This window comes from Pomacea canaliculata, linkage group LG4 (genome assembly GCF_003073045.1).
Source record: "Pomacea canaliculata isolate SZHN2017 linkage group LG4, ASM307304v1, whole genome shotgun sequence".
Lineage (NCBI taxonomy): Eukaryota > Metazoa > Mollusca > Gastropoda > Architaenioglossa > Ampullariidae > Pomacea > Pomacea canaliculata.
In genome coordinates, this window is record NC_037593.1 from 3,333,771 (window position 1) to 3,346,238 (window position 12,468).

General features: G+C 46.0%; 1 protein-coding gene across 1 annotated transcript in view; it reads left to right on the plus strand.

Annotated features, from left to right (window-relative positions):
* The window catches only part of LOC112562413 (potassium channel subfamily K member 18-like), a 49,030-nt gene extending 42,177 nt beyond the window's left edge, over window positions 1-6,853 (plus strand). The window contains exon 2 of the mRNA XM_025235670.1: window positions 874-6,853. Within this exon, the coding sequence (XP_025091455.1) occupies window positions 874-1,484 (611 nt within the window). The 3' untranslated portion in view covers window positions 1,485-6,853. The remainder of the gene's footprint in view (window positions 1-873) is intronic.
* Window positions 6,854-12,468: the final 5,615 nt, after the last annotated feature.

Sequence of the window (12,468 nt, forward strand, 5' to 3'; positions counted from 1 at the left end):
ACAGGCACGATGCCAGCTTGGTTGTTGCTGACTGGCACCGTTGCATCCCCCGTCAATAACAGTCGCGAGTCTCATTTGTCTGACGCACGTTAGGCGTGACGTAGGCGTTGTACCGCGCCGTCAACTGCGGCATGTCGGGAAGTGGCATGACAAGTTGTCTCCCCCGCTGAGAGTCTTTACACTTTTTGTTTCCGCAACGGGCACTGGAAAATTCTCTGGATTCCAGCTTCCATCTTATCGTGGAAATCTCCATTGGTGAACTAATAATATCTTAGCGGGGAGGCACGTTAGGACTGCGAGACATTGGCCGTTGTGGTCATGACAACATGACTTGGCTGTGGATGATGTATCTTCCTGTGGCTGGCACTTAAGTGATGCTCTGTTCCATAATGAACCTTCCTTTACTGGCGCAGGTCTTTTCAGAGGTGTAAGAGTATATATATTATGAACGCCACTTACCTCAGTAAGTTTTATTGACAATGCTCTATAATTGAAAGTTTTGAAGCAAATTCTTTGTGGTTCATTCTCTGTTCGATGTAGACTTTGTAGGCTTTGCACGGACAATGTGTATTCATCTGTTCATGTCTCAGTAATTCTCAAGTTGGTGTGCATGCGCATTCACGGCTTAGCGAGGTTACAGGTGAGACACGACGCTGTTCTTACCTGGTGACGGAATTCATACACGATGACATCCTCCTCATTCCCCAAACTGACATTTTCATGATTGTAGAGCATGTTAGTGATGCCAGCAAATAGTTACCTCTGTCTTGCTCTCACACACGCACACACACACACGCACTCACGCACGCAAAATGACAAGAAACATCGAATGTCTTCGTTCACTGAATGCTTTCCCTTTCTTTCTTTCTGCAGGCTACGGTCACGTGGCTCCCAAGACGTCCTCGGGGCGGATAGTGACCATCGGGTACGCCGTGCTGGGGATACCCTTGACCCTGCTGTGCCTGACCAACATCGGTGACGTCATGGCCACCGGCTTCCGGCTGCTGTACGGCAAAGTCTGCTGCGGTCTGTGCTGCAAGCTCTTCAAGCCCAGCCGCCGGCGCCGCCGCGTTCCCGACGCCGAGAAAGGAATGGCGCGACAAGTGATGACGTCAGAGGAACCGGAAGTGGACAAGCCGAAGGAAGTGATCCAGGTGCCGACGTCGCTGTGTTTGCTGCTCATCGCCGGATACATCTTCGCCGGCGCTTTGCTCTTTTCGCTGTGGGAGCAGTGGGACTACTTGACTGGCTCTTATTTCTGCTTCATCACCCTCTCCACCATCGGTTTCGGGGACATTGTACCCGGGATGGACATCAACGCCTGGTCCAAGGAGGAGAAGCTGGTCCTGAGCGCCCTCTATCTCATCTTCGGCCTGTCTCTCATCGCCATGTGCTTCAACCTCGTGCAGGAGGACGTGAAGGCCAAGTGTCGCTGGCTGGGGATGAAGATCGGCATCATCGACAAACCCGAGCCACCCGTATAGCGACACCCGAGCTTTTACCTGTTGGTGCCATTCGGTCAAATCTGTCGACTCAGCAACATTGTGAGAAGCTGAGCCACGACCTGCATCCGGGCAGCAGGGGACGTCACTTCATGTCCCAATATCCACTAAGGAAAGGTAATTTTGCCAGTAAACATGGAAGAAGTAGTTTGGGCAAGTCACCCAGGACAGGTGGGTGACACAAAGAGGTCACTTTACGTAGGTCAAGGACGAGTCCAAAGCTCCGCCGCTGATAGGCTGTCCGTGGTGGGCGGGGCTACAGGAGGACTCTGCAGGTGCTTGTCTCACAGTGACAGGTGACGCAACCTGAGTGAAGGATGCAAACCCCAGAGGGCTCCAGACTGCCCAGACTTCCCTCCCCTGCCGCCTTTTACCTGACGTTAAATAACCCTTGACCTGCCCTCTCTTCGGGCCAAGGTCACTTAAGCTAGCCAACCTTGAAGTAAGCCGACGGAGGTCAAGGGCATTCCGAGAAAAACAAAAATTCTGGAATGTGATGACCGTGTGAGAGGTCAAAGTGCAGAAAACGCTGCCTTGACGATTTCACACCGACTATTGCTTGTAGCCACAAACATGTTTATACAGTACAGGACACGAGAAGAAATTTAGGATTAATGACAGAGAGAAGAAGGAAAGGAAACGGGTTCCCGAGGTGGAGCAGCGTGTACCATCCGGGAACGTGGAGAGGAGAAGTCGGGAAAAAAATGGCGACAAAACAACCCGACAACATAGAATCCACTAGTGACAGAGGTGACACAGACTAGCCTGCTAGTGCCTGAGGTGACACAGCATAGCCTACTAGTGCCAGAGGTGACACAGAATAGCCTACTAGTACCAGAGGTGACACAGCATAGCCTACTAGTGACAGAGGTGACACAGCATAGCCTACTAGTGCCAGAGGTGACACAGCATAGCCTACTAGTGCCAGAGGTGACAGAATAGCCTACTAGTGACAGAGGTGACACAGCATAGCCTACTAGTGCCAGAGGTGACACAGCATAGCCTACTAGTGCCAGAGGTGACACACAATAGCCTGCTAGTGCCAGAGGGTGGACTACCATTGGTGCACGAGCAGACACCACAGAGGGAGATGACGACTGGTGTCTCCGAGGCACTGAAACTGGAGTGAAATGACTGTTACGTGGATGTCAACAGAAGGTACACTGACTGTTTATCAGTAGATGACAGTGAGCTAACAGTAACTCATCAACTCGACAACAACTACGGTGATAAACTGATTTACCTGCAATCGGCGGAGGACATGACAGTCGCAATCAGTCTTTTGTTTCTTTACGCAGTGAGGATGTTTTGTTTTCTTCTTTTATTTACCTGTTTCTAAATAAATAAGGGAGCTTAATTACAGCTTAAAATGAATGATGATCGTTTTCAAGATGACCCGAGGTCAGCTAGCGCCAATCAGTTAAACTACTTTAAGTGTTTCCGTGTCACATGACGTGTCACGTGACTGCTTGTTGTGTTTGTCTCGATGACAACCTTGCTCTGTTAGCTGCCAACTGTTTGTTTGACCACGTGTTCACCTGGGTAGTCACTGAAAGATTTCAAACCCTCCTTTTCTTGAGCAGAAGATATCATTACATTTATAATTATCTTGTCTGTTGAAGATTATAAGCAGGTCACCCAGTCGGTAATGATGTAAACAAAGTCGTCAACACTTGTACTTGTGTGTATGTGTACTTGTCTACCTGTCAGGCGAAGAGCTCAAGTATAGAAGCATCTTTGTTTTGTTGCTAGTCTCCACGAGCGCCCGAGTTTAACAAATGTCCCACAATAAGACGAAGAACATACACAGTTGGAAAAACTTTCTACAACGGAAATGTTGGAGAAGTCACGTGATGATGTTATGTCTGACAGCCACTGAGACCTTCAGCTGGACACGCGCTGCATGGAACCGTGGAGAAGCTCTGAGACAAAATGAAAAAAAAGAAACATTATTGTGGGGTCAGTTTAGACTTAGAGGAAGAAAACAAATACAGAACAATTGTAACAAAACTGTAAACATTTCACAGATCACACTGGTGTTTGTGAAATGAACCGAGTGACATGTGGACATCGCCATTGTCTTCTTCCCGTCGTCTTCAATGTTATTTATGCTTTGAATTCTTGTGCATTTTGTCCGCATGTATTATTTTATTTTGATTTGTACTTCTGTCAAAGCCCATTTCTGCATTTAGGGTATCATACAGGTACTTCACTCACGGCCTACTGTCTACATTTTACTTAGCATATATCAAAGTTCACACATGATTTCTTTCAGCCCGCTCTCTGAGTAATACTCATTAGTAACAGCAAGCACGTGTTCAGTAAGACATCAAAGCGAGGCCATCTGTCATCCTCCATGAGACATCAGTTCCCCAGTCCTCCGTCTGTAGTTTCCGTTGCTATCCAAGCAAATTGTACACAGACATCAACACAGACATCAACAACTCTTAGGGACAGAGTTGTGAACGACCGTTACCCGTCACAGTCGTCATACAGAAATACTGACAACCATGGACATTGCAATGAGAGCTTTAATCTCATGTTCACTTCTATAACATGGCTTCCACTCTCTCCTTATCGCCGCTCAACGAGCCTGTTACCAGTACAGAGAGGAGTAGTTGTCCTGGGTTCAGATCTCGCCTTGGGCACACTCTTATTTTCTCTGCATGTTACATATATTTACAAGTCCGTGTTTACGTGATTTCACCTTGGTTACTGGCTCCTTGTGTAACACCAACTGCCAGATTCTCCAAAAGTATGTAGCACTCAAACAAACAAAACAAAGTTCGCCCGCACACACATACAGCAAGATGGTGGAGATGAGGGTAAAGATAGCCGGCGTTTGTCGGTCAAGTGTAGTCGCCTCTTTATCAAAAGTTTCAGGCGTCCCACTTGTCACATTCTTTAACCTTTAACCCTTTGCCTCATTGTCACATCATTGGCTTTCTCCTCCAGACAGATCACATTCCTCACACCACATCCGGTCACACCAGCCAATCACAAAGTGATGCCACAGCAACTTCCGCTCCTCCCTGCGCATGGCTGCCCCACCGTCACCTTGGTTACAATTATTCCCACATTCCTCTAATGAAGGAGTGAACGAAACAGCGCGAGCGCCGAGGATGTACAAACAAATTAATTAGACAAGATTTCTGACAGAATTTCTCGTCTCCGAGTGCAGTCACGTGGTGCGTGCTGCGGGAGCTGTTTGGAAGTCTGGCGAAAGCTTGCAGTTGTTGATGATAAACACATCAAAACAGGACAAAGCCAGACATTCCCAGCTTGCCTTGCTTCCCAACCTCGAGCTGCGAGAAACTTGTTATCTCACGAAACCATTTCCTTCCTCCACCCGAGCGAAGTGAGGAGAATGTTTGTTTTCAAATGTCTACAGAGGGAATCTCTGTCTTTGTACTTCCGACATCAACACAGCAAGATGGCGGCTCGCTCTCCGTTGTACTTTCAAGTTTCCGGCAATGGAATCTCAGAACTGAACGATAACTGATTTATCAGAGACTTCAACGGCATGAAGGAACTTTCCTGAATAATTGACTTATTTCTTGATACATGGATATTCAGTGGGGAAAATAGGTGGAGGGAGAAAGGGAAGAAAGCGCGTGTGGTTGCCATGGAAACACAAGTTCAGTGATGCTAGAGGTTGATTCAAACAAAATATAATGGAAGAAAAAGGTTGTAGTCAGTGGACCATCCACACTGACAAAGAACTGTTGACACACAACCACGAGTATACTCTGTACTCGTGTAAGAACAACAACAACAACAACAACAACAACAACAACAACAACAACAGTTGCTATGGAAATAAATGAAGCAGAACTTGCAAGTCCCATGACGTCAGCACATGAACTCCACACGCATCTCCGCAGCCGTCTGTTAGAAGCAAACACCTGTCAACAATCAACAATACCTGTTGACATCAGACATCAGGCATGTTTATTCATTTGCTCACCCAGGATGTGACATGTGACACCCAGGGTCCTCCGATAGTCGTCCCTCTTCCCCATCCACCCTTGCCATCTCTCCATCCGTCTTTCGTTGTCGTCAGCAGCTCTACATCACGTGGACACGTGGACATGTTCACTTCATCCATTGTTTATGTCTGCATCGATGTTGACAACACAATTGGAGATTCAAACGAAATAGCGACCCCCACTGACTGGCAGACACGATGACAAGTCAACTGAAAGTCACAAACCCTCGATGACAGTCCAAACAAGAATTCGATGATAAAGGAAGGAAGAGAGGGAATAAATGATATTTGTGTTACTTATCGCCATTTCTGGCTTAGATAGATAATGTCTGTGACTGTCTCACAACATCTGCCATCTGCCGAGCTGTCGCCTCCGTTATTTACACACTCTCGACCAACAGTCATCGCCTCATACACACGCGTCAGACAGTCTGTACCCGGGACTGGAGTCCGAGGTACAAAACCACCCCGTCTGTCCCTAGACATAACCATGGGTACATAGTCTCATTTCGGGTATTGTCTAGCTTCCCGTGGTCCTTCTCGAAAGTGACGTGAGTGAGTGAGTGAGTGAGTGAGTGAGTGAGTGAGTGAGTGAGTGAGTGAGTGAGTGAGTGAGTGAGTGAGTGAGTGAGTGAGTGAGTGAGTGAGTGAGTGTGTGTGCGCGCGTGCACGACATTTTGTGGACACACCCGTATGTACCTGTAAGCGCGGTTATCCTCCATTGCTGTATACCCCATTAACATGTGATGTCATATGTTAAATGCTCTATTTATTCGCAATGTGAGTTTTGTGATTACAGTTAGGAGCGACTAATCACCCAGTAATTACTATTTATAGTAGAGACTCTCAACTGTACAAACAGTAATTATAAATAATAATAATTTACATTAAGCGACAGCAATGCAAAGTGCAATTAGTTTAAGGTTGTGTTTTCTACGATGACATTTGAAACAGGAGAGTGAGAGAAAGGGAAAGAATGAATGATTGGAATCTTTACCAGAAGCTAATTAATTAACTAAGATCCTGTCGACAGGACAGGAGAACATATCATGAGTCAGTGCGATCCTGTGTGGAGGCGTGAGTAGTCATCACCATCACTGTATGCGCGTGGACTGTGTGACACGTGGTTCACCTTACAAAATGCTGTCCCCACCCCACCAGTAGAGGATTATGTTGATGTTGATGTTGACAAAGACTCATCACGGACGACGTTGTTATCAACGACAGCTGACGTCATCAGCGGTTTACCTGTTGTGCGTGTGTTGTAACGAGAACCTCAACGAACCCTCCGCGCGTCGTGCGACACCTGTCGTTTGTCTTGTACTGAATGTGACTGCTGGAACAATATACAATTCGACTACTAGGGTGTTTATTTATTTATTTATTGTCACTGAGCACGTGGCTGAGTAGATGATGAGTGACTGTTGATGTGTGCAGTGGGCGAGGGTGGAAAGATTCCTTCACACGTGTCCTTGTGCGACATGAAAAAATAATTACCAAAAAATAAACCAAACAAACAAATCCTACAAAAACCAATGATGTAAAAACAAAACACAACAAAATAAAAACAAAGCAACCTCCAAAACATTAAAGCAAAGTTAAAAACAAAGTAATCAAAACAACAAAATAAAAACTACAAAAAAAAACCCAACAAAATTAATGAACCAAAACAAAAATCCAACAAAACAAAAACAAACTCAAGTAAAGCAAAATAAAACAAAAAATAAAAGGAAGGACTAACAAAATTAGTTTAGCACACAAATATCAAGGATGCCGTGATGCCAGCTGAGAGATTTTCCACGGTCGTCACAGCTGCCAGGTCGGTGTAACGAGTCTGCAATGGCGCCCTGCTGCTGCCGACTTTATGAACCACGTGCACCACAACTTCAAAGTCAAAAACACTCAAGTGATTCCACAGTCTGACAAATATTTACACACACACACACACACAGGCACACACACACACACACACAAAATGCTGTTGAGTGACAGGAGACATTTTCTAACGCCCTCGTCTCTCAATCAAGTCTGTAAACTAATCTGTTGTTGTCAGCTGTTGTCTACCTGCTGTTGTTGTCAGGTTACTGATGTAGCTTCACCTGCACTCGACTATTTCTTCACATTCTTTACAAATCCATCAAAAGAAAATACATTTTAAATCTTCTGCGATAAAATGATCGACATAATCTACCTTTTCCCTACCCAGATAAATCTCACAATCACAAGTATTGAACTATTTAAAATCATACAAATTACACCTGTGAGTGTAAACACACCTGTGAGTGTAAACACACCTGTAAGTGTAAACACACCTGTAAGTGTAAACACACCTGTAAGTGTAAACACACCAACACAGGTTCAGTCGCCTTTGTCCGTTTTTGCGTGAACAGCTAATAGCTAATGAAGGTGCCAGATACCCCGGGTGCACATCTGTGTACCTGTGTGAGTGAGACTACGTGAGGTGAACTAGCGTCCCGCCATCGGTCCGCCCGCTGTGCAGCTGAAGGGAAGGCAGCCGGTCGCACGGTAATTGGCTGGCACCTCCGCCAGGCGGCGCGCAGGTAGAAATGTCAGCAAGTCATGGTAGGCCAGGTGAGCCCCGCCTCTCGTAGATAAGGCAGACTGTGGGTATCACAGGTACCCGAGCATGGAACTGCCCCTTGTTGCTGCTTTGGCAAGTCGCACCCGACAGGAAGCGGGTACTGAGCTGGAAGTCGACACGTGGTGCTGGAGGGTTCGGGGGGCGTGTGGGAGGTGGGGGCAGGTCTGCTAGTAGTGATCTGACACATCGTCTGTGGATAGGATGGTTGTAGAGGGTTTGATCGGTTTGATTCTCAAAGTTGTGAACATCAAGTCGTTTATTACTGAATGTAGGATCTTTCCCCACCCCACCGTCTTTCCCCCCAGACTCCACGTCCCAAGCTTCTGCTTATCAGAGTGACTTGGGTGTCCCTCCCACAAAGTCCGCCTCTCGTTAAAGCTCATTCATGCCACTCCTCCAAGCTTCTCTTTGATGATCAAATCTTCCAATCGCCGGTCGGGAACAGTTGATGATCACTTCAGCAGGCAGCGATGTGAAACAGTTCACCATCACCCATACTTCACCAGTGCCTCTGACATTGCGATCATAGACCGAAATGAATCCCTTCTGTCCATCTCACAAATAAGTCAGTGGGTGTCGTCAGTCCTTGTCTCTGAGTTCATCAGTCGATGTGTCTATCAGGATTTCATCAGATAACATGAACTCCATAACTTCGTCAGTTTATATGACCTGATGTACCCTGATGTTGTTGAAGACATTGACTGATGTTGTTAGATGAAGATTACACCTTGTCCTCTGCAGCTGATGCTTTTCAACATAAGTATCAAGGTCTCCTGTCTAACGACCTTACTCTTATTCCGTTGCCAACAACAACAACAACTTGCCACACCACAAAAACGAATTCGGTTGAAGTCTTCTCGCGAACACGGCTCTTGGGAGAGATTAGAATTCTGGCCACCCGAACTCCTCCTCTTCACCCGCCGACACGTTCTCTCAAAGCGAAACACCCGAGTGGTGAGGATGATGGGTGTGCACCGAGTTAGCAACAACGACATCTGGAAGCGCTTGCTGTAAACCACAACCACCATCAGCAACAGGCGCAGCAGACAAAACCAAGCAAAGCACTAATTACCACAGCTCGTTTCCTGTCTGGCATCTTAAGTTGTGCGCCATGCACCCGGCCTCGGCCCGCCAGCCGCCAGCAGCAGCCGCCATTGTGGTCCGTCATGCAGCGCGCCACCTGCCGACACGAGTGGTTCAACCTGCCTACTGCCCTTCGATGAGCGGCGGTGATCAAAGTGAGTCACCTGCAACCCCCGTCGGAGGGTTTTTTTAGCTTCTTTTTCGCTCGCGCCTGACTTCCGTTGGCGAACAGGTGATTTAGGAAACAAAGGATGTGTTTGCACCCGACTGATTGCCCCGCTGGCAAAGCGGCAGAGATAGGCATCAGGGACAAACCGAGACACTTGAAGGTGGCGCTGACTTGGAGTGGTGGCGAGAATGTGATGGAGGGAAGAGAAATGGTGGGAGGAGGAAGGATGGTGGATGAAAGAGAAAATGATTTTTGAAGTGTTCCGGAGTGATACGCTCCCAGAATTTATCTATCACCTGCTTTTTGCAGTGCCAGCTATTTGCCTTCCATCACGGGCCACATGCATCCGGAATATTTACTGAGCCGTGAGGTGTGATCGTGTTTCTTTTTTTTTTTTTTCTTTTTTTGGCTACTCGAGATCTTGCTGGTCTGCCCTGCCTGCCTTGCTTTTATATAACAAAAAAAAAAAAAACCCAAACTTTTAATGACAATCCAAAGGGATGCCGTTGAAACCAGAAACTTGTGAACTGGTGTCCCACAGCGGCACCGCTTCAATATTTGTTCATATTAATTCATCGCATTCTTGTTTATCATTCCCTCCTTCATACTTTTTTTTTCTTCTGTTTCTGCTATGTTGTCCATGTCTTGTTCGGGTTACGAGCTTTCTTTACGAGTGTGAGCATGCGCTACACAAATCTTGCTTTAATAATATTACTATTAATGCCAGCAAGAGAGGATTTATTGTTCACTAGGATACAACGCTCCTGACAAAGAGAGAATGAATGGGGGAGACTGGGTCATTGTGGGGAGCACTGTTGAGTTTTTATTACTTTCTGATGGCTTCTTAGGAATAAAAGATGTAAGCAGCACGGTATGGAGGCTGTGAGAAAAATAAAAGACCAAAATCTTAGCAGAGCGTCCGTGAGCAAGCTCAGGTTGCAGTCATGGGAGGTCCCTGTGCTGACCTCTGACCCCTGGACACAAATGCTGGATGGAGGAACGGATGTGTACATAACGATCACAGAAGTTCTGGCGGTTACCTAGTAACTGTGTACTGTGCACAGGAAAGCAGGCTGAAGATGCTGAGTGTCGATGACTGTGGATGGAGGATGCGTAGGGCATTCAAAGAAAGACAACTCTACTTTCTCTCGTCCTTATGTCTCGCTAGGATTAGCTCCCTTGATTTATGTGCTCTTCCTATTTAGGGGACCGACAGTTTGTTTGTGGCGGCGGGGGAAGGGTAGGGAATGAAGCAAGCAAGCATATTTTTCTCCTATCCATTAGTTTCATATCAGTAATCTCACAAGATTTGCTGGCACAACAAAAATGCTGGCCACACAATAAAAAAAAGTATTGTGACAAAGAAAATGTCTCCATGAAGCGTGCCTGTGAAGTAAAAAAGTTTCGGCGGCGCAGTGGATTAAACGCGATATCACCAGGACGGTAAGAATTGGATTCGTGGGTTCGGATCTCGGATCCGACACACATTTCTTTACAGACTTTGATGCCTTCGTCTATATTCATATATAAATATTAAGCGCTTTGAGTCAAACTTTAGTGGCTGTAAAGGAGCTTTATACAAATTATTGTTATTATAATAATTATTATCAATAGATCCTTAATCGCTGGCTTGGCTTCAAAACCTCTTTCTCTCCCCTCCCCCTCTTCTTCAGCATCCCCCATCCCGTCCTCGTGCCAGCACTTCGATGTTGTGGAGTGTACGTGTCGCTAGAGAGGAACATCAGACATCACATCCACTCATTGAATGCTATTATTCATGTAGGTGACACTCCCCCTCCCACCACTCTGTTTATTGTTTCCAAAATCAGAAAAATTAGGACATGCAAAATTAATATTTGATTATTGCTTTTATTATTCCTTGTTTCTGGTGCGAGGGGGAAGAATAAATCACCCGCCTACAGTGTGGGCGCCACCTCTGGGTATCGCAGGCTAGACAGGGTAGCGCCACCTGACAACGCTGGCAGGGAGGTCACTCATAAATTAAATAACTAGTTTCAGGACTTGCGAGGGTCATCAATGTTGTATCATCTGTCCCACCAAATGGCTGAAGCATCTCGCCAGTCACGTGCTCTGCCAGTCTTTGCATGTGTCACGTGCAGTTTGCCCGGCGGCCCCGGGGTAGAAATGAAGCACTTGCCATGCACATGCAAACAAATGTTGGGTAATGGGTAAGATTATCTGACGAGTCCTAAAGTGAGTTTAAAAGTGTATAGTTGATCAAAGCCGCGAGCTAATGGCAAAGTTTGGTATTGTATCCCCCAGAGTCACTCTGGGAATGTGTCGTCCATGTTTGCCCCGATGTTCTCCGCCGCTGCTTCTTATTTTGTCTGCCATTCCATGTCTTCACACCCAAACCTTTCCGTGCAAACTCGTGGATTTTATGGTCCCCCGGGGTACTTGTAGGTTCCCTTTAATTAGTCCAACTCCAGATGACTTCGATTGTCGCCACACTGTGGATGTGCGCCCTCGGTGGTGTAAGAAATGTCTGAGTCTTGTAAGGTGGATGTGTATTTGTCAGTTGAAGATGTTTAGACACCTGGAGCTAACAGTGGGTGGTGGAGTGAGTGATAGTCACCCAGAGACACCCACAACTCACTGGGTGTATTCTGGGTGTAGTACCCGGTACTTTAGTTGTGATATCCGTCGGTTGAGGGTTCAGGTCTTCCACATCACTTCTTTCCCACTATTTACACTTGTTGTGATGGAGCAACACTATGATTTTGATGAATTTACGATGAACTCATATCTTGGTTTTCCACAATTAATAAAACATTTACATTCTGGTTTGCACTCAGAATGTGGACACTTTCCATCCTTTTATTAAAAATAAAATTAATGTATATATTCCTTCTTCAAACTATATACTTAATTATATCTTTCCAACAAAAATGTTTCATTCACGATGCTACAATAATGTTTAGGACCAAAACGTTTCTGTTCTTGAAATAAAAATAAATGTCTACTGAGAAGTGTTTCCCAGATTCTCATGAAACTTTTCCTCTCTCTGATCAGATTGATATGGAAATCCTGTATATAGGATAGATTATCCACTCATTCAGAAGTACAGTCCTTTTCTTCGAGTACACAATTAGCCACTAGTCCG